At 37.8% G+C, this 24,755-nt stretch overlaps 1 protein-coding gene across 1 annotated transcript; it reads right to left on the bottom strand.

Annotated features, from left to right (window-relative positions):
• Nucleotides 1–14,601: 14,601 nt before the first annotated feature.
• LOC140598917 (olfactory receptor 4C11-like) lies at nucleotides 14,602–15,534 on the bottom strand. Its single transcript, XM_072757355.1, has one exon. The coding sequence runs from the start codon at nucleotides 15,532–15,534 to the stop codon at nucleotides 14,602–14,604; it is 933 nt and encodes a 310-aa protein (XP_072613456.1).
• Nucleotides 15,535–24,755: the final 9,221 nt, after the last annotated feature.

Raw genomic sequence — 24,755 nt, forward strand, 5'->3', positions numbered from 1 at the left:
AAATTGTAGAGAGATATCAATACACAAGCAGAAAGTTCTAATTTTAACCACAAGAAATGTTCCATATTCTTGTCATTTGGTATTGTTATTTTCCATGTAGTCATCCGAGGAGGTATGTGGTGATATATATTATTGTGGTTTTAATTTGCTTTCCCTGATGACTAATAATGTTGAGCATTTTTTTTCATATTATCATTGGCCACTTATATGTTTTTTAAAGTATGTTTAGGGACGCCTGGGTGGTTCAGGGGTTGAGCATCTGCCTTTGGCTTAGGGTGTGATCCTGTAGTCCCGGGATGGAGTCCCACATTGGGCTTCCTACATGGGGCCTGCTTCTCCCTCTGCCTATGTCTCTGCTTCTCTCTCTCTGTCTCTCATGAATAAATAAATAAAAGCTTAAAAAATAAGGTATATTTAAATTCCAGTTAGGTAACATACAGTTTAATATTAATTTTAAGTGTACAATATTGTGATTCGATGCTTCCATACAACACTCAGAGGTCATCACAACTGCTCTTCTTAATCCCCATGAGTATTTACCCCCCCCCCCTTTCTGGTACCATCACATTGTTCTCTATAGTTAGAAGACTGTTTCTTGGTTTGCCTCCTTCTCTGTCTCTTTCTCACACCCTCCCCATACTGGTTTGCTTTTTCTTAAGTAACACGTATGAGTGAAATTATATGGTATTTGTGTTTCTCTGATTGATTTATTTTGCTTAGTATGATTCTTTCTAGCTCCACCCATGTCATTGCAAATGGCAAGATTTCATTCTTTTATAGGCTGAGTAATATTCTGTCATATATATATACCATACATATATTTTACCTATATACACATATAACACATTTATATAACACACTACACACACATATAAAATTATGTCACATCTATCACATCTTCTGTATCCATTCATCAGCATTATCTACAATAGCAACATTATGGAAACAACCCAACTATCCATCAACTGATGAATGGATAAAGAAGGAGGCAAACCTTTTAATAGAGACAGTCTTCTAACTATAGAGAACATTGTGATGGTACCAGAAGGGAGGTGGTGGGGATGGATTAAATAATCATGGGGATTAAGGAGAGCACTTGTGATGACCTCTGAGTGTTGTATGGAAGCGTTGAATCACAATATTGTACACCTGAAACTAATATTAAACTGTATGTTACCTAACTGGAATTTAAATATACTTTACTTTTTTAAAAGCTTTTATTTATTTATTCATTAGAGACACACAAACACAGAGGCAGAGACATAGGCAGAGGGAGAAGCAGGCTTTTAATTGTGTGTGCTCATATATATAGTTTTTTTCCTAGTCCATGGATTGACTTTCCATTTTAAAAAAGAAGTAGGATTGGTTAATCATATCTATGGTGGTACATTTTTAAAATTTTTGAAGTCTCGCCATATTGTTTTCCCTAATTGCCTTGCCATTTTACATTTCCACCAACAGTGAATAAGGGTTTCCTTTTGGCCACATTCTTGCTAACATTTGTTACCTTTGTCTTTGTTTTAAATAACAATCTGAACAGATATGAGGTGACAATTCAATTGTGATTTTAATTTACATTTCCCTGATAGTAATGTTGAGTACCTTTGCATATCTTTTTCCCTTTATATGTCTTCTTTGAAAAAATGACTATTTAGGCCTTTTGCCTAATTATAATTGGATTATTTATTTACTTATTTTCCATTAAGTTGTATAAATACAATATATATTTTTTCTCTTTTATTATTTTTTACTTCTTAACAGTTATAAGTTTTGTGAATATTTCCTCATTTCGTAGATTGCCTTTCAATGTCATTTCCTTACTGTGCAGAATTCTTTGGTTTAATGTAGTCCCATTTGTTCATTTTGGATTTTTTTTTGTCTGCTTTTTTTTCTTTCTATCCAATCCAGGAAAAAATTTACAAGACTAATGTCAAAAATCTTCCCCCTTCTGTTTTCTTTGGGGAGTTCTATGGTATTAGGTCCTACGTTTAAGTCTTTGATTCAATCCAAGTTAATTTTGTGATTGGTGTTAGATACGTGTCCTGTTTTATTCTTTTTCATGGATATACCGTTTTCTCAAAGTTATTTTTTGAAGATACTGTTCTTTCCCTATTGTGTGCTTTGGAAACTTGTCAAAAATCAGTTGACTGTGTATATGTGTATGCAATTGTCTGAGTTCTTCATTCTGTGCCACTGTTCCATGTGCTGTTTTTATGCCAATATCATACTGTTTGTTTACTATAGCTTTGTTATACAGCTTAAAATCAGGTATTCTTTCTCAGGATTGCTTTGGTCATTCGGGGTATTTTGTGGTTCCAAAGAGACTAAGGATAGTTTTTTTCTCTTCCTGTAAAAAATGCCACTGGGAATTTTGATCATGATTGTGTTTAATCTATAGATAGCTTTGGGTTTTACAGACATTTTCACAATATTAAGCTTTCTAATCCATGACTATAGAATATCTTTCCATTTATTTGTGTAATCTTTCATCTTTTTCATTAATGTCTTGTGGTTTTCAATGTATCAGCCTAAAATATTTAGTGAACTATTAAATATAAGCAGTGAGACTGAACATCCTGGTATTGTTCTGACTTTATGAGGGAAATATTTTGTGGATTGTGGTTGTTAGCTTGTTTAGTAATATTTCTAAATTATTTTTTCTAAAATCTATATTCTTTGCAATGCATGGTTATTGAACTGTCCCTTTTATTAAGGATGAGATATGGAGGAACATGAAAACTATTTTTATATGTTAATTTGAGAGATACAAGGAAACATGTTTAGAAATGTTTTCACTACTCCCAGGACAGAAATGTAACCAGTGGTAGGAAGACATAGACAACATTTTTATTGTTGTCCATTATGAAATAAACGAATATTCATCTGGAAAATGAAAAGGTTTGCCATTATTTTTTCATCAACAAAGGATCTAATCAAAGTCATATCTATCCCTCTGCAACAGAAAGGTTGAAAAGGTATAGGAACTATAAAACTTCAGTGGTTGATAGCTAATGATGTGATCATATTAGGTAGATATAGAATGGTATAAACGGGTCTCACTCCTACTGAAACTGGGGAGAGTCTAGGTTCTAATGATTCTTGGTCATCTCTTTCCAAGGATCCAAGAGTAGAATCTCTGAGTTCTTCTGGGATAGACCATTAGGACATTTTGTGAACGAAATAAATGTACAAAGCCATTGAAAGAAAGGAATGCTATTTCATATGCCTTGGTTCTTGGTCTTTGAGAGTAATGAATCTCTCAGCTTTTACCTTCTTAGGTATGTCAGACTAACATCTCTGGCTAGAAAGACTTTAGTGCAAATACATGAATGAAAGAATGTTGTAAATGCTGGGATACCTGGGTGGCTCAGCGGTTTAGCTCCTGCCTTCAGCCCAGGGCGTGATCCTGGAGTCCCAGGATCCAGTCCTGTATCAGGCTCCCTACATGGAGCCTGCTTCTACCTTTGCCTGTGTCTCTGGCTCTCTCTCTCTCTCTCTCTCTCTCTCTTTTTCTGTGTCTCCCATGAATAAATAAATAAATAAAATCTTAAAAAAAATGTTGTGGAGGAAAGTTACAAAAGGATAATATTCATTTATTGCACTGTTTTCTTAGTTCAAATTTAGTTCCCTTGCATCAGTTAGTAGAACAGGTAGGGCTCCTTAGATTTCATTGACTCATAGCCACTTTGTGCTCTAAGAGCATCAGGTATTATTCAGTCCTGCTGTTTCCAAGTCCAGGTGCTCAGAGGTGCCACTGAATGTATAGCAATTACAAGATGAACTTGTTAAAAATACAGATTTTTGAATACTCCTTAACTATGGCCTAACATATTAGAAAATCATAGCACAGATACTGTTATCTGTTTAAAAGTCTGTCCAAATGAGTCCAGTGATCAAAGAAATTGGAGAAACACTAAACTATCCATCATTAAAAATTGAGTAAGTAGGAGTCCATTGAGATTCCAAGCTGGGACAACAAACATGATTTTGTGTGTTTCTTGTCTTCAAATCTGTGAATGCATCAACAACAGAGATGATCTTTTGTTTCTTTTTAAAGATTTTATTTATTTATTCATGAGGGACACAGAGAGAGAGATAGAGAGAAACAGAGACACAGGCAGAGGGCTCCATGCAGGGAGCCCAAAGCGGGACTGGATCCTGGGACTCCAGGATCATGCCCCAAGCGGAAGGCAAATGCTCAACCACTGAGCCACCCAGGCGTCTCCAGAGACAATCTTTTTAAAGACTTTGTACAGAGGATCCCTGGGTGGCTAAACACTAAACTTGGTGCCTGCCTTTGGCCCAGGGCATGATCCTGGAGTCCTGGGATCAAATCCCAAATCAAGGTCCCTGCATGGAGCTGGCTTCTCCCTCTGCCTGTGTCTCTGCTTCTGTGTGTGTGTGTGTGTGTGTGTGTGTGTGTCTCATGAATAAATAAATAAAATATTTTTTAAAAAAATAAAGACTATGTACATATTTTAATGTACTGTACACGCATATATACATACACACACACACATACTCAACCATAAAGACTTACCCAGGTATTGGCAGTAACTAGAATAATCAGATTTGTGCAAAAGACAATGAAGCAATAAGATGAATTATCAGTGATATCTCTATTTGTTATAGAAAAACAAAGCTCAGAATACAGTAAGTGTAGTTGAGATGTGTGTGATTGATGGCTCACTGTATTCAGTAAAACTGATTCAACATAGGAGGAAATACAGTTTCTCAGCCATTCATTTCAACGTTGTACTTGTCCAGTTGTTTGAATCAAGTCACCTACTCATCCTAGCTATCTTTTTTTTTCATTCAGTTTGTTCAGTTTTTCCTTTTCATAACTTTACGCTAGTTGGGGACCCCTGGCTTTAGACAAGTTAAGATCAGTCAGGTAATGGAAGTATATGAATGGGATATTAGAATTTCAGTGGGGATACTAGAGGCAGCTTTTTCCCATTTCCTTGCTTTTTGGGTAAAAAAAAAATGAGTCCTAGAGAATGGAAAACTTTCTCCCAAGAGCAGAGGATGAGAACGGTCTTTTGTTTTTTAAGTGTGTTTTATGTTTTATTTCTTTTTCATGTGCACACACCTCCCCTCCATTTGGAGCCTTGCTAGATTTCATTTCTATTGTGTTTTGCAGGGCTTAGATCAGAACCCTATAGCTTAGATCTCTGTTATTTTCCTGTATTCTTTTGTGCCTGCAACATATTCATATTGAGGGCTCAATATGTTTCTATCACACTTCTAAATGCTAGAAAATGACCTTAAGTCTTTCACAGTAGACTCTCATTCTTTAAGGAAAATGGCAAACAGGCCAGAATTAGAAGGAGAAAACAATGTTGTCCAGTATGATTCTTCTGATCTCAATTTAATAAGATCCTTCTGGCCTAGAACTTTCAGAAAATTTACCTACATATGAACTATTAAAACAAATATGACAATGATGATAAATAATACCTCAGTTGTGTAGAATGTGTTATTCTTTTCTTTGTTCCCCCAAAACCCATATGAGGTTATTACTGTCTTAATTGAATCAATGAGATCATCCAGCTTAAATTGTTACTTTCAACTATTTACCATTAGCCTCTGACAAAATCTTCCTGCCCCACAGTCTTTTCATTGCATTCTTTACTTCTGTGTTTCTCAGGGTGTGGATCAGAGGATTTAACATGAAGGTGATAATAGTGTAAAATACAGCAATCATCTTATCCTCTGAGAAGGTAGTATCAGAGCAAATATACATGAAAGTACATGGCCAAGAAAATGATGACCAATTATTTTTGTCACAGAAATGTAAACATGTACCCCTATTTTCCCTTGTTAATATTGCCATGTTGTTCAAGTACTTGAGTGTGGATGACATCCACAGGTCTTCTTAGAACACTCTGGTATTTGAATACATGAATTTATGATCTCCTATTTGACATCAATCTCTTATATTCAAGAGGTGGTGGGTACAGTTAGAAAAGAACAAGAGGAGCACCTGAGTGGCTCAGTGATTGTGCATCTGCCTTGGGCTCAGGTAGTGATCCTAGAGTCCTGGGATCGAATCTTACATGGGCTCCCCTCAGGGAGCCTGCGTCTCACTTTGCCTATGTCTCTGCCTCTGTGTGTATGTGTGTGTGTGTGTCTCATGAATAAATATATAAAATATTTTTTAAAAAAGAAAATGACAAAAATTAAATATGTCTCATTGTGAGACAATAGTGCTGTAAATCTAGATAAATTGCTTAGCATTATAGGGCTTTTGTTATTATCCCATTTGTGAAACAAGAAAATTTCAGTTTCATTGTCATCTATCATATGAACTATTCTTTCTACTATGAATTTAAGTCTATTCTGTTGGCCTGGAATAGCCATGAAACCCTGATGAAGAGGCAGAGATAAAAGAAGACAAAGCAGTGAAAGGAACTGCTGGACACTCATTGAGACTTGTTGGGATTGAAAGAGGGGAAGTGAAATATGTGTTAATTTCTCATCTTCAGACTCAATATTTGAGGATTTCTGAGAAATTATTATTAAACATCTATTAACTAAAAAAATAATGAGGGATCCCTGGGTGGCGCAGCGGTTTGGCGCCTGCCTTTGGCCCAGGGCACGATCCTGGAGACCCGGGATCGAATCCCACGTCAGGCTCCCGGTGCATGGAGCCTGCTTCTCCCTCTGCCTGTGTCTCTGCCTCTCTCTCTCTCTCTGTGTGACTACCATAAATAAATAAAAATTAAAAAAAAATAATGAGTCAAAGAAAAATAAAAATTATTCTCCCCTTATTTCTGAGACCAGTTTCTTGCAATTATCTTGCAGGTATTCAAAATATAGCAATTTTATTAATTCACTTTTTCCATAATCCTTTTTATTTTAACTTTAGAAGAAATAAAACTCACTAGTATTGTGGAGGGCTTAACTTTTATTTTTCTATCCCTTCTGAGGTAGTTTTTGTGAAGCTATCCACAAGAGAGTGATAACTTATAATTGCTTTGTGAATAATTAATATCAGGGAATCTCTGACCTTGAAACTCCAAAATCTGATAGTAATCATGTATTGTCCTTACTCTTTCTGTCTTTAAACTGCTCAAACTTGCCATTTCATAGTATGTATGGCAACAGATGCTCCTTTCTCTACTTCATATAAAGTCTGCTTAAAGAGAATGATGCAAAATGTTAATGACCTTGGGGAAAGCCTTTCTCCAAAGTCACCCTCCATATTCGGAACCACAGAATTGACAATAAACTAATTTCAAGGTGTCTTTTCAGCTTGTTAAAAACATTTAACGTTTTCTTTATTTGCTAAATTTAAAAACAAATCAATTGTTGATTTAGGGGGTTCCTGGGTGGCTCAGCAGTTGAGCCTCTGCCTTCAGCTCAGGGCATGATCCTGGTGTCCTGGGATTGAGTCCCACATCGGGCTCCCTGCATGGAGCCTGCTTCTCCCTCCGCCTATGTCTCTGCCTCTTTCTGTGTGTCTCTCATGAGTAAATAAATAAAATCTAAAAAAAAAATTGTTGATTTAGGACAATAACATGGTCTCAACTATTTCAGTAAACAGACATAATTGTTTTATGACTGATATCTGATATCTTGTTCATGGGATTAGCATGTTTAAATATATATAGATATATATTAAATATTTAATATAATGAATATATTAAAATATCTATTTTGGGTTATTTCCCTATTGAAATTTATTTCCTCTACTCTTTTGAAAGTACTATTTGATTGGAAAAGAGTTGGTTCAATAGTGCCTTGGAGTTCACTGGTTTTCTTTTTAATTGAATCTCTGCTGATGTCTGGAGAAATTGCTGGGAAATTCACTTCTAGTTTATACTTGGGACTAATTGTACCGCAGGCTTTTATTCTTCTATTTTTGAGTGTAAGTCATCAAAGTTGAAACTTCACTACTAACATTCTTTCTTATTCCTCTTCTGTTCCTATTCTTTCCTTTCTTTTCCCTTCCTATTCTCATCAAACATACTTCTTCTTTTCATACAATGTCCAAAATGCCAGACCCTTCCCACTTTCTACTCTTAGAGGGAACTCACAAGCTGTATATTTCTATCTGGTTTCACCACTTACACGGTTAATTTCTAACCTCATTGGACCTTTTAAGAGAGAATACATATGTTCCTTTTCCAATATGTAAATAGCCACAAAGTGGGAAAATGTAGCTGTTGTTGTATTTTCTTTCCCTTTGGCCAAAGTTCACCCCACAGTGGGCCATTTGCACCTCTGTGTGACCATGACCCTGGACTCTTATTTCAGTTGTAGGAAAAGACAGAGCCCAAATTCATAGCAGAAAGCAAGCTTGTTGGGGAAAGTCCCTGAGAAGCTTTGGGTTCCAATCATGTCACACAGTATCTACTACCTAAGCAGCACAGGGAATATCTATGGATAGGGTTCAGAGTGCCTACATGGATATAAGCTAAAGTCCTATCAGGTCAGGCCCACAAGTGACCTAAAGATGGAGAATAACTCTCTTCATCTATGGTCTTTTAATATCATGATGAAATGCAGGCCACTGCCAAAACATCTCTGGATATAAGGAGTGCAGGAATCTGGGTGACACCTAAAAATCTAGGTATGATGCTTGCTGTGCCTCACACTAAGGTATTAGCTTATACCTTGACTTGTTGCTTGACTGATCCGGTGATATTCACCATTATTCCAAAGGAATTTGACTCTTTCCTGCTTTACCCATGTCAGTAGGTCCTCCTGAAACTAGTCATCTTTATAGTCACGTAATACAAGATTTGAAATAGTGCCCTCTCATCCAGTATATGTACTCCCTGGATTTAAAAGCCTATAAGGTAGTGTATCTCTTTCCTACTGTTAGGAGATGCGAATAGGAAACACTTGTTTTTTTTTAATTAAGAGAATATCTGCACTGTTATGCATCAAGATTCTTAAGAACTCTACCCATGTGACAGTCCCCTGAAACTTTATAGTGTTTATCTTCTATTTCTGCCTTGTGTGAACCTAGTCAGTGTGTAAACTTACTACTGCTATATATAGAGAAATAATATGAAGCAAAAAATAGTGACTTCCAACCACAAAATTTAATCCTCAAATTAGTGGTTTTATTTTTTTAAAAAGATTTTTCTTTTATTAATTTGAGAGAGAGAGAGAGAGAGAGAATGCACACAGGGAGGTAGAGGGAGAGGGAGAAGCAGACTCTGGCTATCAGAGAGCCCCAGGCAGGGCTAGATTCCAGCACCCTGAGATCCTGACCTGAGTTGAAGCTAGGTGTTTAACCACCTGAGCCACCCGGTACCTCCCTCCCCCAAATAGTAGTTTTAAATTGCGAAACAAAACTTAAAGACTTAAAAATAAAAGGAATTTATTTCTTTATGAGTCTACAATGTGGCCTAGAATTAGCTGGGTGCTACAGCTCCTGGTTTCACCTGGAAATGCTCTCAATGGCTGAAATGGAGTATGAGTGTAATACATGGTCCAAGATGGGCTCATTCTTACATCCAGCATCCTGCTTCTGCTCAGGTATGTCAGTTCTCATTCACTCTTCAGGAGTGTAGTTTGGGCTATACCACACCATGGTTGTTTCAGGGCATTCATTGTTACACAAAAGCAAAAGCTTTAAAGCCTTTCACACCAACTTTTAGGGAATATACAACATGACTTTTATCCCTTCTGTTCATGTGGGTAAGATTACATGTGACTTGTGTCACAATTTTAGCCCAGAAGAAAGCATGGAGACATAGATTCCACTTCTTTAAAAGTTGAGATGTAATTAACATATAACATTATTAGTGTTTTCAGGTATACATCTTAATGATTCAACATTGCATTTATTTCAAAATCGAGTTAGCAACCATCACCCCACAGTTATAATTTTTTCTTGTGATATAAACTTTTAATAACTACTCTTTGCAATTTTTAAATAAAGAATATAGTGTTACTAACTACATTCACTGTGTTGTATATTATTATATTCCATGATGTAATTTGCTTATTTTATAACTGGAAGTTCCTTCCTTTGGTACCCCTTCACCCACCTTTCCTATCTTCTACTCTGGCAACCCACCGATCTGTTCTCTGTATCTGTGAATTCCATTTATTGATCTATTTTTTAATATTCCATATGTAAATGAGATCATATATAGTTTTTGTCTTTCTGTTTGATTTATTTAGCTTAATGCCCACAATGATGATGTTGTCACAAATGGTAATACTCCAAAGGAGAACATTATGTAATTTTTATGAGGGCAGACATTTAGGGCTGTTTCATTGGAGCTGGACCTGTCAGGATTTCCTGACTATAATGTTTGGTTCTTACCTACATCCCTCAGCTCCAGCTGGGGCTTTGTGCTGTGCTCTAGGCACCTGGAGCATAGGCTTCTTCAGCATCACATAGAAACTTCACCTTTATTGGGCAGCACTGGGCTCTGCACTTGGCTGCTGAAGCACATGTCCTGGGTATAATTCATATGACAACATTCTGCAGGTTAGAAACAGATGGCCCTTTCTTAGGCCACATCCTATTTATTTCCTGATAATAAGTTTCAAAAAAGCCATTTGTGTGAATGGTACAAATTTAGTTATCAAATGCAATGTTGTTCATTTAACATTTTAATCATAATAGATCTAAAGTCATCATTATACAGTAATTTAAATAAAACATTTACATATATTCTGTTCATCATATTTTTTATTTTATTTTTTTCATTTATTTATGATAGTCATACAGAGAGAAAGAGAGAGAGGCAGAGACACAGGCAGAGGGAGAAGCAGGCTCCATGCACCGGGAGCCTAATGTGGGATTCGATCCCGGGTCTCCAGGATCGCGCCCTGGGCCAAAGGCAGGCGCCAAACCGCTGCGCCACCCAGGGGTCCCTATTCTGTTCATCATAAATAAATTTTTAGTAATAGTTGTTTGTATGGCCTTTTATTCTATACAGATGATCACTAGACTTAACATTTATATCTTTTTAACAGCTTTGAGATATAAAGCACAAACTATTAAATTCACTTCTTTAGAGTATATAATGTAATGCTTTTTGGTAAGGAAGACTGTGAAACAATCTACAGTATCTAATTTTACAACACCTTTCCCTCCTTGTCAAGCAATTGCAAACCCATTCACAGTCACTTATTCTTCTCCATCGCCATCAACACAGTCTTAAGCAAATTCTAATATTTCTTTTTTTTTTTTCTGAAAGTTAGAGGACATATGGGTATATTAGCTGTGGGGTGGGTTGTAGTGAAGGGTAGAGAGAATCTTAAGCAGACTATCTGCTGAGCTCTGTGTTGCCTGTAGCTTCATGTAAATTGAATCACAGCATTTACTCATTGTACATGGTCTCTTCTTCTGGGATTTATCATACTGACATGTGTATCTTTAGTCCATTATTTTTCTTAGTTGAAGATTATTCTGTCTATCCTGAAAACTTCTGTCTTTCAAATGAAGTGTATTTGTATTTAATGTAATTATTAAATTGGGGGGAATAAGTTTATCTCATTGTGGTTTACTTTTTTCCCCTTTAAAACTTACTTTATTTATTTTCTATTTTCTTTTGAGGTAATTGAGTAGATGGTTTTTGTCTAATATTCCACTTTATCTTCCTCTTAACATCTTTTAAGTGATAGACTCTATCTTATAGAAGGGTTTCAGGTTCATAAGAAGATTGAGCAGAAGGTATGGAGATTTCATGTGGATCTTCAAATCCCCTGATTAAAAATAGGCAGAAGAACTCAATAGACACTTTTCTAAAGACCTACAAATGGCCAACAGGTACATCAAAATGTGCTCAATATCACTCATCATCAGGGAAAGGCAAATCAAATTATAATGAGATATCACTAAACAACTGTTAGAACAACTATCAAGAAAATAATAAATCTGAAATGTTGGGGAGGATGTGAGAAAAGGGATCCCATGTGTGCTATTGATGGGTGTGTAAATTAGCACAGATATTATGGAAAAGAGTATAGATGTTCTTCAAAAAATTAAAAGTAGGACTACCATCCATCAACTCTATTGTTATCCTATATCCAAAGGATCTGAAATCACAATTGTGAAGGGCTATCTGTATTCCTAGGTTCATTGCATCATTATCCACAGTAGCCATGGTGCGGACTTGACTGATGAATCAATATGGAAAATTGGAGGTGTATATGATGCAGACTTTAAAAAGAAGAAAATTCTGCCATTTGAAATAGCATGGATTGAGCTGGAAGACTTTATGTTCAGTGAAACAAGCAAGACACACAAAGAGAAATACTACATGATCTCACTTATAGATGAAAATGCTATAGCTCAATTCATAGAGGCAGAGAGTAGAATGGTGGTTACTAGGGGCCACGGGTTGGGGAAATGGAGAGATGTTGGAGCAAGGTTACAAGGCTTCAGTTATGCAGAATGTGTAAATTCTAGAAATCTATTATATAGGATGGTCACTATATTTATACTTAAAATTGCAAAAAGAACAGATCTTAAATTAAATCTTCTTATACACACAGTGGTAAGTATATAGTGAAGATACATGTGCTAAGTAGATAGATTGCGGTGATCTTTTCACAATATATGTATATCATAAAATTACATTTTACTACTGAAATATATAATTTTTTTGTATGTCAACATGTCCACTTTGGGACACTAATTCAGTGACTAAGCTTCATAATATCCCAGAAAGAAGAAATAGTGAGAACACTGAAAACATGATATTTTAATGAACTTATTTTAAAATAATCTTTGAGGGATCCCTGGGTGGTTCAGCGGTTTAGTGCCTGCCTTCAGCCCAGGGCGTGATCCTGGAGTCCCTAGATGGAGTCCCCCATCGGGCTCTCTGCATGGAGCCTGCTTCTCCCTCTGCCTGTGTCTCTGCCTCTCTCTCTCTCTCTCTCTCTCTCTCCCTCTCTATTTCTCATGAATAAATAAATAAATAAATCTTTAAAAAAATAAAATAATCTTTGAGAGGAGGAAAATATTGGTATTGAAAAGGTAATTGGTATTTTCCAGGTAAATAATGGAGAGCAGAATTAAACATGAAATAGAATCTTGCAACAGTTAATAAAGATGTGGTACATATAAATACACTGAAATCTATTTATTTATTTATTTATTTATTTATTTATTTATTTATTTACTTTTAAAGTGTTTATTTAAATTCCAGTTAGTTAGTATTCAGTGTAATAAGAGTTCCAGGTATACAATTTAGTGATTCAACACTTGCATCCACATCCAGCTCATCATAAGAAGTGTACTCCTTATTTTCCATCATCTATTTAACCCATCCTCCTACCCATCTCCCCTTGGTAACCATCAGTTTGTTCTCTACATTAAGAGTCTCTTTCTTGGTTTGCCCTCTCTCTCTTTTTTTTCTTCACAGTCATTTGTTTTGTTTCTAAAATTCCACATGAATGAAATCATATTTCTCAGAGTTGTTTCACTTAGCATAATACTTTCTAGCTCTATCCTTGTCTTTGCAAATAGCTATTGCAAATAATGCTGCTACAGACATTGAGGTGCATGTATTCCTTTGGTTTAGTACACAGAAATCAATGAATTTTAAGAGTTCATAATATAACATCTCGTATGCTCATATCCAAGGCATGGCTGCTAACCCTTCTGCTCACTATGAGCATCAAAATTCTTCTGGCAATTCTAACTTGTGAATAGATAATACCCCTTTACAAGGAAAGCACATACAGAGAAATAAAGTGGTTTCCTGCTGCAAAAGTAGGTTCTCTCTAACTTCATTAACTGAAGACTGATCAAATGAATATTCCTGAATGTCCCTGGTACTTTTATTCCATTGATAACAACCAACTTGAAGTGAAATAATAAACATTGTTTTCCTTCAAACTAACTTCTACCTTACTGTATTCAGTCTCAGAAAATATGCTGTTTCTATGGTTTATTTTAAATTTTTATTTAGTGTTGACAATAGATAGCATTCCCTGTTTGACCAATAGAATTCTCTTGATATAGTACTTATATACCAATCACACAAATTAGTGGAATATCTCAAGACCTTTGTAATACATCTTAAAAATCATATACACAGTGTTCAGTTATTTTAATCGTGAAAGGAAACAATAAGAAAAATTATTATGATTTTATATAATTAGATAAAATTAAGAAAAATATATATCCTTTGGCCTTTGGTTCACAAGTATGGACGTTTTAAAGATAAACTAATATTAAATGAAAATATAATGAAAAGGATTTCTTACACAAAATATTAGTTTCTTTGCTCTGAATGTGTTCAAAGAAAGCAGGATACCTTATTTGAAATGTATATAAAGGTAATTACAAGTCACAGAGTACTGGCTCTACTTTATTTATTAATACTCACTGTTAGAACAGTCACGATTGTGTATAAATATCTTTCATCTTATCATACCAGAGTGTAGACTGAGATGTGAGGAGTATCTCACAATCAGTAATGTCAGAATTGAGCTTTCAGGAAAAGAAAGAATCATGCTGGTAATATGAGGAAAGCTACTAGTTTGAGGGCAGAAGTACAGAGAAAAAGTAAGGAAATTTCGTGTGTAAAACATTCGAGTTCTTTGGGAAAGTCAGGATATACTGTATCATATTTGATATTTCCACAGATTAAGTAATCAACCAAAGTACTCAATTCATCTTTTGCTTTCTGAGATAATTTTGACATGCCATAGCTTTTTCATGGCATTTTTCACTTCTGCATTCCTCAGTGTGTAGATAAGTGGATTGAGAAAAGGTGTCCCAATAGTATAAAACACAGTTACCATCTTGTCCATGGGGAAAGTTGTTGGGGGGCGTGTATAAATGAATATACAGGGACCAAAGAATAAGATTACTACAATGATGTGAGAAGTACAAGTAGAGAGAGCTTTTTTCTTCCCTTCTGCACTGTGGTTTCGCAGGGAATGCAAGATGGCAATGTAGGAGATCATCAGAATCACAAAACTGCTTGAGCAAATGGCCCCACTATTAGATGCCAACAGTAGGTTGATCTTATAAGTGTCCATGCAGGCAAGTTTCAACAAGGGCTGCAAATCACAGCAGTAATGATCAATCAATTTCGGTCCACAGAAGGGCAGTCTCAAAGCCAGGATAATCTGGGCTGTAGAATGGATAAAAGATCCAATCCATGCCAGAACAATTAGGATGGTGCAGACCTGCCGTCTCATGATGGTTGGGTAACGTAAGGGCATACAGATGGCCACATAGCGATCAACGGCCATGAGGATGAGGACAAAGATCTCCATGGAGCCAAATAAGTGTAGTGCAAAGACTTGAGTCATGCACTCATTGTACGTTATGATTTTTTTTGCAGAGAGTGAATCTACAATTAGTCTGGGGGCTGTGGAAGTTGAAAAGCAGGAATCAGCAAGGGACAAATAAAATAGGAATAAGTACATGGGGCTCCCAAGTGTCCGGCTAGACTTGATGGTCACAATAATAAGCAAATTCCCAACCACAGTTCCCACATATAAAACGGAGAAGATTACAAATATCATTTTCTGTCTCATAGGATCTTGGGTTAGTCCTAACAGTATGAACTCTGTTACACTGTTATTTTGCTGCATTATTTCAGGTAAAGTGGAGAAAGCGCAGGTTAGAAATAATGTCAAGGAAAATTATTATGAAATGAATACACCCCATTTGGAGATCAAATCCTATGCATGATTGTGGAAGTGCCAGTTACCAGTACATTATCCCTACTGTCTATGTTGTTTTCTCCTGAATAACATGGAAATGATAATATTTATTCACAATTTTCACATGGCTGTTTATTGAAACAATGGCATATATCAATAACGATAGACACCTGATTCTTCAGGCAAAATAAACATTAATTTAGATAATTTGGTATCCGAGGGTATCTTTCTGACCTGAATGTGGTTTTGTTTTGTTTTGTTTTTAGTTTATAGCAAGGACTTAATAGGCTAGAAATCTGCAAAATCAGGAAAATTCATCATGATTTACATAATGTACTTTCACACTACTTCAGCCTGGGAATTCAGTTATAGAGTATCTTACAGTAAATATTCTGAACAATCAAGGAATGATGTAGAAACATTTGATAGTCTTTTTCTTAATGAAACCTAAAAGAGAGAAAGAGAGACAGACAGGGAGGATAAGAGAGATACAATCCGTATTTTAGCAGTGAACATTCAGTAAATTGGTCCAGCCCACAAACATATTTTAATGTTACCTTGACTAAGTTTATTTCCTGTTATTTGAACTCCAAATATTTTCTACTTTTTTACAGTTCTAAATTCAGCTTCTATCATAAAACATTCTAATTTTGATTTTATTTTTTAAAATATTTTATTCATTTGAGAGAGTAATAAAAATAGAGAAGGAGAGACAGAGTGTAAGCAAAAGTGGAAGAAGGGGCAGGCTGAGAAGCAGACTTTCTGCTGAGCAGGAAGCCTAAGACAGGGCTTGATCCCAGGACCCTGAGATCATGACCTGGGTCATAGTTTGATACTTAACCAACATACTCACCCAGAGCCTCTAAAACTTTGGACTTTTAAAATTATGCATTATCATATAATAGTAAATCATATCTAGTATAAATTGCATCCTTGGAATCAAAGTTAGGAGGATGACTTTTCCCTTAAAGTATTCCCTTTGTTAGATGAAAATGTATCATAATCATGCTGCATTAAATATAAGCCTTTTAAAAACCTCTTCTTAGCAGATGGTTTGTTAATCACCTTGGCATATTATTGGTTCATAAGGACTGTCTTCTGATATGGGTTGCAGGGACAGCAAGATTGCCAAGGCCAGAGGAAGGTTTAAATGTCTGAGAAAGAGGGTGAGTCAGCTATAGAGTCAATTCAGGACTCAAGCTCTCTATCACCTCATGCCCCAACCACACTGCCATTCACTACAGGTTTCCCTATAGTTTTATGAGGTCCAAATATGTTCTTTGTCCAACTCTTCTCCAAAGAGGAATAAAAACTTGTTTGTGGTTTCTAACAATTAGGTATTATGAAAGATATCTATCTGTTGATATTTCTATCTAACAATCTACAAATTGATCTATCATCTATCTATGCAATGGAGATACAGACTGAGACATTGATTTAGTTCACATAATAATAGGTATAGAATGTCAAGAATGTCATATTAGAAGAAACATAAGGAGGGTAATTTTAATCTAACTGCTGAATTTAAGCATCTCAAAAAGTATGTATTTAATAAGTATTCATAAAATGAGTGGAAGAATTAGGAGAATTTCATATTGATACAACCCAATAATGTTTGGTCTTATTCAATACTCAGTTACCACTGAAAAGGGAATCCTACTCCACCCAAAGCAAAATCATCATCTCCAAGGAGCATTTCTTATCTATTTCCTATCTATTCACTCAATAGATATTATTTCTATTTGCTTATCTCTCCACCAGGAGCTGCTGTTCACTTCTTTTACTCCAACTTCTCACCTTAGATGGAAAAACACTTCTAGATAGTTCCCTAAATTTTCTATCCATCTGCAAATGCCTTTTTTGTGTTGGGTGCACACTGTGACACTGATCAGATAAATTTTCTCTGTGTATTAAAAACAAGTAAGTTAATCCCCAACACAAATCTTACCAGTTTTGATAAGAGTTTAAGCAAAGGATAGGATGTTCAGTCGTCCTCTTTTCTTTGCAAGAAAATTTGGCCAGTCCTTATTCAAATGAGAATTTAAAAGTGTTTCAAAAATTCTGTTTGATCTCGTTGCTGTAACTGAGGCTCAGTTTCTCGCCCACATGGCAGACGACCATGCTGGCCCTTGATTCATCCCACACTTTTTGAAATCCACTCACACGTGGAATTTTTACTGGGAAATGTGTTTCCTGCAGTAGTATTTAAACAGGAGTGATGCAAAATATAGGAGTCTGGGGAAGGTCATTCCCTAAAGTGTCTCTTCCCTTTTAATTAAGCACACTTGAGCTATATGTACTGGAGAACTTAAACTTCAATATGAATTAATAAATTATGGGATAAAGGCGATCCTTCTTGCAAATAAAGGTGTTTATTTGTTCCATAAATGACCTATTTGACTAGAATTAAAAAAGACTGATTATCTAGTGATCTAGTGCCCAGGACTTGGTATATGGTACCATTTTCAAGAAAGTGAATTAGGACTTCTTAAAGAAATGGCTGATTCTAGGTCTGGGGCCAGGATTGTACAAGATGAATTGGAGCATCTTGTAATGCTAGAGGGTACTGATGCTAACACACACACACACACACACACACACACACACACACACATACCGTCACTGACGCTGTAATGAGCACATGCCAAAGGGAGACAAGAGATAATGGATACGCCTTGCCACCCCCCCTCAAGTGCCAAAAGCTGGAAAAAATTTGAGCAACACATCAGTGACATTGAATTCAAATACACCTCATAGTTTACAAAATCCAAAAGTTCATAATGATATAACCACTTAAATAAATAATAAAGAGATAATAATAGACAAATCTCCCATAAAAAAGAATTCCTAATGATATTGTAGTACTCTGCTCCCAAATGGTTATGAGATAACTCTCAGTCTCTTATTTGTGGGCTGTACACAGATGAGTTCCTTCAATTTTTTTAAATTAATTTTTATTGGTGTTCAATTTACCAAATACAGAAAAACACCCAGTGCTCATCCCATCAAGTGTCCACCTCAGTGCCTGTCACCCATTCCCCTCCAATACCCGCCCACCTCCCCCCTTCCACCACCCCTAGTTCGTTTCCCCGAGTTAGGAGTCTTTATATTCTGTCTCCCTTCCTGATATTTCCCAACATTTCTTCTCCCTTCCTTTATATTCCCTTTCACTATTATTTATATTCCCCAAATGAATGAGAACATACACTGTTTGTCCTTCTCCGATTGACTTATTTCACTCAGCATAATACCCTCCAGTTCCATCCACGTTGAAGCAAATGGTGGGTATTTGTCGTTTCTAATTGCTGAGTAATATTCCATTGTATACATAAACCACATCTTTATCCATTCATCTTTCGATGGACACCGAGGCTCCTTCCACAGTTTGGGTATTGTGGCCATTGCTGATAGAAACATCGGGGTGCAGGTGTCCCAATGTTTCATTGCATCTGAATCTTTGGGGTAAATCCCCAGCAGTGCAATTGCTGGGTCGTAGGGCAGGTCTATTTTTAACTCTTTGAGGAACCTCCACACAGTTTTCCAGAGTGGCTGCACCAGTTCACATTCCCACCAACAGTGTAAGAGGGTTCCCTTTTCTCTGCATCCTCTCCAACATTTGTGGTTTCCTGCCTTGTTAATTTTCCCCATTCTCACTGGTGTGAGGTGGTATCTCATTGTGGTTTTGATTTGTATTTCCCTGATGGCAAGTGATGCAGAGCATTTTCTCATGTGCATGTTGGCCATGTCCATGTCTTCCTCTGTGAGATTTCTCTTCATGTCTTTTGCCCATTTCATGATTGGATTGTTTGTTTCTTTGGTGTTGAGTTTAATAAGTTCTTTATAGATTTTGGAAACTAGCCCTTTATCTGATATGTCGTTTGCAAATATCTTCTCCCATTCTGTAGGTTGTCTTTTAGTTTTGTTGACTGTATCCTTTGCTGTGCAAAAGCTTCTTATCTTGATGAAGTCCCAATAGTTCATTTTTGCTTTTGTTTCTTTTGCCATTGTGGATGTATCTTGCAAGAAGTTACTGTGGCTGAGTTCAAAAAGGGTGTTGCCTGTGTTCTCTTCTATGATTTTGATGGACTCTTGTCTCACATTTAGATCTCTCATCCATTTTGAGTTTATCTTTGTGTATGGTGAAACAGAGTGGTCCAGTTTCATTCTTCTGCATGTGGATGTCCAATTTTCCCAGCACCATGTATTGAAGAGACTGTCTTTCTTCCAGTGGATAGTCTTTCCTCCTTTATCGAATATTAGATGACCATACATTTCAGGGTCCACTTCTGGGTTCTCTATTCTGTTCCATTGATCTATGTGTCTGTTTTTGTTCCAGTACCACACTGTCTTGATGACCACAGCTTTGTAGTACAACCTGAAATCTGGCAGTGTGATGCCCCCAGCTATGGTTTTCTTTTTTAAAATTCCCCTGGCTATTCGGGGTCTTTTCTGATTCCACACAAATCTTAAAATAATTTGTTCTAACTCTCTGAAGAAAGTCCATGGTATTTTGATAGGGATTGCATTAAACGTGTAAATTGCCCTGGGTAACATTGACATTTTCACAATATTAATTCTGCCAATCCATGAGCATGGAATATTTTTCCATCTCTTTGTGTCTTCCTCAATTTCTTTCAGAAGTGTTCTATAGTTTTTAGGGTATAGATCCTTCACCTCTTTGGTTAGGTTTATTCCTAGGTATCTTATGCTTTTGGATGCAATTGTAAATGGGATTGACTCCTTAAATTCTCTTTCTTCAGTCTCATTGTTAGTGTATAGAAAAGCCATTGATTTCTGGGCATTGATTTTGTATCCCGCCACGCTACCAAATTGCTGTATGAGTTCTAGCAATCTTGGGGTGGAGGCTTTTGGGTTTTCTATGTAGAGTATCATGTCATCGGCGAAGAGGGAGAGTTTGACTTCTTCTTTGCCAATTTGAATGCCTTTAATGTCTTTTTGTTGTCTGATTGCTGAGGCGAGGACTTCCAGAACTATGTTGAACAGCAGTGGTGAGAGTGGACATCCCTGTCTTGTTCCTGATCTTAGGGGAAAGGCTCCCAGTGCTTCCCCATTGAGAATGATATTTGCTGTGGGCTTTTCGTAAATGGCTTTTAAGATGTCGAGGAAAGTTCCCTCTATCCCAACACTCTGAAGTGTTTTGATCAGGAATGGATGCTGTATTTTGTCAAATGCTTTCTCTGCATCTAAAGAGAGGATCATATGGTTCTTGGTTTTCTCTTGCTGATATGATGAATCACATTGATGGTTTTACAAGTGTTGAACCAGCCTTGTGTCCCGGAGATAAATCCTACTTGGTCATGGTGAATAATTTTCTTAATGTGTTGTTGGATCCTATTGGCTAGTATCTTGTTGAGAATTTTTGCATCCAAGTTCATCAGGGATATTGGTCTGTAATTCTCCTTTTTGGTGGGGTCTTTGTCTGGTTTCGGAATTAAGGTGATGCTGGCCTCATAGAACGAATTTGGAAGTACTCCATCTCTTTCTATCTTTCCAAACAGCTTTAGTAGAATAGGTATGATTTCTTCTTTAAACGTTTGATAGAATTCCCCTGGGAAGCCATCTGGCCCTGGACTCTTGTGTCTTGGAAGGTTTTTGATGACTGCTTCAATTTCCTCCCTGGTTTTTGGCCTGTTCAGCTTTTCTATTTCTTCCTGCTCCAGTTTTGGTAGTTTGTGGCTTTCCAGGAATGCTTCCATTTCTTCTAGATTGCCTAATTTATTGGCGTACAGCTGTTCATAATATGTTTTTAGAATCGTTTGTATTTCATTGGTGTTGGTAGTGATCTCTCCTTTCTCATTCATGATTTTATTAATTTGAGTCTTCTCTCTCTTCTTTTTAATAAGGTTGGCTAATGCTTTATCTATCTTATTAATTCTTTCAAAGAACCAAATCCTGGTTCTGTTGATCTGTTCCACAGTTCTTTTGGTCTCGATATCATTTAGTTCTGCTCGAATTTTAATTAACTCTTTTCTTCTGCTGGGCGTGGGGTCCATTAGCTGCTTTTTCTCTACTCCTTTATGTGTAAGTTGAGCTTTTGTATTTGAGTTCTTTCCACTTTTTTAATGGATGCTTGTATTGCGATGTATTTCACCCTCAGGACTGCTTTTGCTGCATCCCAAAGATTTTGAATGGTTGTATCTTCATTCTCATTAGTTTCCATGAATCTTTTTAATTCTTCCTTAATTTCCTGGTTGACCTTTTCATCTTTTAGCAGGATGGTCCTTAACCTCCACGTGTTTGAGGTCCTTCCAAACTTCTTGTTGTGATTTAGTTCTAATTCCAAGGCATTATGGTCTGAGAATATACAGGGAACTATCCCGATCTTTTGGTATCAGTTCAGACCCGATTTGGGACCCAGTATGTGGTCTATTCTGGAGAAAGTTCCATGTGCACTTGAGAAGAATGTGTATTCAGTTGAGTTTGGATGTAAAGTTCTGTAGATATCTGTGAAATCCATCTGGTCCAGTGTATCATTTAAAGCTCTCGTTTCTTTGGATATGTTGTGCTTAGAAGACCTATCTAGTATAGAAAGAGCTAGATTGAAGTCACCAAGTATAAGTGTATTATTATCAAAGTATTTCTTCAGTTTGGTTATTAATTGGTTTAAATATTTGGCAACTCCCACATTCGGGGCATATATATTGAGGATTGTTAAGTCCTCTTGTTGGATAGATCCTTTGAGTATGAGATAGTGTCCCTCTTCATCTCTCACTATAGTCTTCGGGGTAAATTTTAATTTATCTGATATAAGGATGGCTACCCCTGCTTTCTTTTGAGGACCATTTGAATGGTAAATGGTTCTCCAACCTTTTATTTTCAGGTTGTAGGTGTCCTTCTGTCTAAAATGAGTCTCTTGTAGATAGCAAATAGATGGGTCCTGCTTTTTTATCCAGTCTGAAACCCTGAGCCTTTTGATGGGGTCATTAAGCCCGTTCATGTTCAGAGTTACTATTGAGAGATATGAGTTTAGTGTCATCATATCTATTCAGTCCTTGTTTTTGTGGATTGTTCCACTGAACTTCTTCTTAAAGGGGAATTTCAAGAGTCCCCCTTAAAATTTCTTGCAGAGCTGGTTTGGAGGTTACATGTTCTTTCAGTTCCTGCCTGTCTTGGAAGCTCTTTATCTCTCCTTCCATTTTGAATGAGAGCCTTGCTGGATAGAGTATTCTTGGTTGCATGTTCTTCTCATTTAGGACCCTGAATATATCCTGCCAGCCCTTTCTGGCCTACCAGGTCTCTGTGGAGAGGTCTGCTCTTACCCTAATATTCCTCCCCATAAAAGTCAGGGACTTTTTTCCTCTGCTGCTTTAATGATCTTCTCCTTATCTTTGGAATTTGCAAGCTTCACTATTAAATGTCGAGGTGTTGATCGGTTTTTGTTGATTTTAGGGGGGGATCTCTCTATTTCCTGGATCTGAATGCCTGTTTCCCTTCCCAGTTTCGGAAAGTTTTCAGCTAGGATTTGTTCATATACATATTCTGGCCCTCTGTCCCTTTCGGCGCCCTCGGGAACCCCAATTAAACGTAGGTTTTTTCTTCCTCAGGTTGTCATTTATTTCCCTTAATCTATCCTCGTGGTCTTTTAATTGCCTGTCTCTTTTTTCCTCAGTTTCCCTCTTTGCCATCAACTTGTCTTCTATGTCACTCACTCGTTCTTCCACCTCGTCAAGGCTCGTCGTTAGGACTTCTAGCTTGGATTGCATCTCATTTAATTGATTTTTAATTTCTGCCTGATTGGATCTAAATTCTGCAGTCATGAAGTCTCTTGAGTCCTTTATGGTTTTTTCTAGAGCCACCAGTAGCTGTATAATAGTGCTTCTGAATTGGCTTTCTGACATTGAATTGTAATCCATATTTTGTAACTCTGTGGGAGAGAGGGCTGTTTCTGATTCTTTTTTTTGAAGTGAGGTTTTCCTTCTAGTCATTTTGCTCAGTGCAGAGTGGCCAAAAACAAGTTGTATTGGGAAAAGGAGAAAAAGAGAGAGAAGGAAAGAAAAGAGAAAGAAGAAAAAAAAAGGGGAAAAAGAGAAGAAAAAGAGAAAGAAAAAGAAAGAAAGGAGAAAAAAAAAGGGTGGGGTGGGGTGGGGGAAGCAATCCGAAATCAAGAAGAAAGAAAGAAAAAAAGCACAAAACAAAACAAAACAAAGCAAAACAAAAAAGAAAAACAAGGGGGGAGTATCTTCCGATTCTGTATACTTTAAGTCCCTTGACTTCCCTTGGAACTGGTCCGTGTAGCTGTTCGTCTGGGGGAGGGGCCTGCTGTGCTGATTCTCAGGTGTTAGCACTTGGGGGAGCTGCTCTGCCCCTGCCTGGTGCAGGGCTCAGTGGGGGGTGTTCACCCCGTGAGGCCCCGGGAGGAAGCCACAGTGGCGGGGACAGCTCTGGGACCCTGGAGTCAGCCCCCGCAGTAGCTCCGGGGCTCTCCATCTGTAGGGCCTGGAGGCTCCCGGGCGGGGCCGCTGATCTGCTCATTTCCAGGCAGGAGCGTCCTTGCTGTCCTGGGCCCTCCCGGCCTCTGCCTGTCCCGGGGGAGGCCGGATCCTGGGCTGTGTCCGGGCGCCCTGTGCTCCGGGGCCTGCGCTGTTGGATTCTCGCTCCCGCCCCGTAGCCCCCTCCGCGGAGCCGCCGCCCGAGCCCCTCCGAGCTGTTCCCGGAGCCGCGCAGCCCCCTCCGCGCGGAGCTTCTTCCTCCGCCCGAGCCGCCGCCGCTGAGCTGTTCCCGGAGCCCCGCAGCCCCCTCCGCGGAGCCGCCGCCCGAGCCCCTCCGAGCTGCTCCGGGTCCCGCCGAGCGCTGCAGCCCTTAGGGAGCTCGGCGCATCTCCCGGGGCGCAGGTGCCTGTTACTGTCCCAGGGAGCCCGAGGGCATCCCCGCCCTCCTGGGTCCTGCTCCACCTCCCTGCGAGCCCCTTTCCACGGGGAAGGTCGGTGCAGCTTCTGCTCCTCCGGGACGGGGCTCTCCTGTCCTGGGGACACTCGCCCCGGCCTCAGCCCGGCTCCTCGCGGGCCCCTCCCCCTTGGAGGCCTTTTGTTCCTTTATTTCTTTTTCCCCGTCTTCCTACCTTGATAGAAGCGCGAACTCTTCTCTCTGTAGCGTTCCACCTGGTCTCTCTTTAAATCTCAGGCCGAATT

This window comes from Vulpes vulpes, chromosome 5, assembly GCF_048418805.1.
Source record: "Vulpes vulpes isolate BD-2025 chromosome 5, VulVul3, whole genome shotgun sequence".
Taxonomy (NCBI): Eukaryota; Metazoa; Chordata; class Mammalia; order Carnivora; family Canidae; genus Vulpes; species Vulpes vulpes.